The sequence below is a fragment of the Aplysia californica genome, unplaced genomic scaffold (assembly GCF_000002075.1).
Source record: "Aplysia californica isolate F4 #8 unplaced genomic scaffold, AplCal3.0 scaffold00333, whole genome shotgun sequence".
In the NCBI taxonomy this organism is placed as follows: domain Eukaryota; kingdom Metazoa; phylum Mollusca; class Gastropoda; order Aplysiida; family Aplysiidae; genus Aplysia; species Aplysia californica.
This window is the reverse complement of record NW_004797603.1, coordinates 215,930-217,580: the sequence shown is the minus strand read 5'-3', so window position 1 is coordinate 217,580 and position 1,651 is coordinate 215,930. Positions and strand designations below refer to the sequence as shown.

At 38.8% G+C, this 1,651-nt stretch overlaps 1 protein-coding gene across 1 annotated transcript in view; it reads right to left on the bottom strand.

Annotated features, from left to right (window-relative positions):
- Positions 1-1,651, bottom strand: part of LOC101845785 — a gene marked incomplete in the record, with an annotated part of 93,196 nt that overhangs the window by 2,862 nt on the left and 88,683 nt on the right. The window contains 2 exon segments of the mRNA XM_013084980.2: positions 444-644; positions 1,354-1,524. Of these exon segments, the coding sequence (XP_012940434.1) occupies positions 444-644; positions 1,354-1,524 (372 nt within the window).

Here is a 1,651-nt window from a genome sequence, read left to right as displayed (position 1 = left end):
AGAGAGAGAGAGAGAGAGGAAGATGGGGGGTGGGGAGTGATGGTCTCTCGCCATCAATGACATGAATAGTGGAGAAGGTGACAACATCAGAGGGTACAGAGGGTAGTTGAAAGCATAAAATATATAGCAAACTTCTCTGTCCTTGAAAGTTTTACCTGTCAGTAACCAAATGTCTTGAAAATGTTGCCTGCCAGCAATAAAATGTCTCGCTCTATCCATCTTGAAAGTTTTACTTGTCAGTAATTAAATGTTTCACTCTATCCATCTTGAAATCTTTACCTGCCAGTAACGTAATGTCTCGGTCCATCTTGTATGTTTTACCTTGAAGTAAAATGTCTTTATCCATCTCGAAAGTTTTACTGGTCAGAAATAAAATTTTCTTTCCATCTTGAAAGTTTTAATTGCTAGTAACAAAATGTCTCTCTCCATCTTGAAAGTTTTACCTGCCAGTAACAAAATGTCCCTGTCCATCTTGTCCAGAGCCTGCCTGAGACTCTCGGCCCCCGCCCCTCGTGTTTGCTTCACCCAAGAGATGAGGACTTTCTCCACCCTGCTCGTAAGGTCAAAGTTCGTGAACTTGCCGATGTCCTCAAGGCTGTCAGATGATAGACCTAGCATCCTGCCTAACCTGTGCCAGTCAGATCCTGAGATATATGGGAAGAAAAAGACAACATGTAGTTATACATTCCCAGAAGCTTCATAATATTACTTTACAGAACAAATGGAAAATGTGAGAGTATTTGACAAGATGCATTCACAGCTAAATCGTGCCTAGCTATGCTGATAAAGCTAGATTTTTTATGCACTAACTTTTCTGGAATAACGTCATGCTATCCACAAATGTGTAATTTATGTCCTGTCTAGAGAAATATCCTACTATCTGGCGAAATGTTTCAATATTCAGAGAAATGTCACTCCAATCCAAAGACATTTTGTCCTCCTATCTAAAGAAATGTTCCACTGTGTTGTGAAGAAATATCGAACTATCTGGGGAAATGTAATAATATTTAGAGAAACGTTGTCCTATCTAGAGTAATGTCGCTCTATCAAAAAACATTTTGTCCTATCTAAAGAAATGTGAGGCATGCAAACAAAATGAGTTACTATCGGATTTTTAGCCTAATGGAAATAGAATTGTCCAATTTATAGGTTGAGTTTTTACAATTTATAAGTGTGAAATGATAAAAAAACATGTTAAACTTGAAGAGAATGAAATTGGTTTAAAATCAATAAATATGACCTTTGTATTGATTTTTGGCCTATGCCTCCATTCATGGATTGCGAAAAGAAATTCATTTTGTCAGCACGCTTCACAAATGTCCCACTGTGTTGAGAGGAAATAAATATTCGTACCGACAAGTCTCTCGAGCTTGCTCATGGAGTCGACGATGTCTGCGGGAGGTTTGCTGTCGCCGAGTGTCTCCCCGCGCTGGACAGCCGCCGAGACCTGGCTCAGCAGTTTGCTCACCGCTGACATCTTACACGTGCATGACCCTGACCTTTTGCTCAGGCCCGACAGTTGGTCTGGGAAATAGTGAAAGATAATTATAATTATAATGATGATGATAATATTAATAATAATAATAACGAGGTGTTAATCTATACCCAAATTTTGGGTGTAGAATAACAAACGTTATTATAAAACCGAATG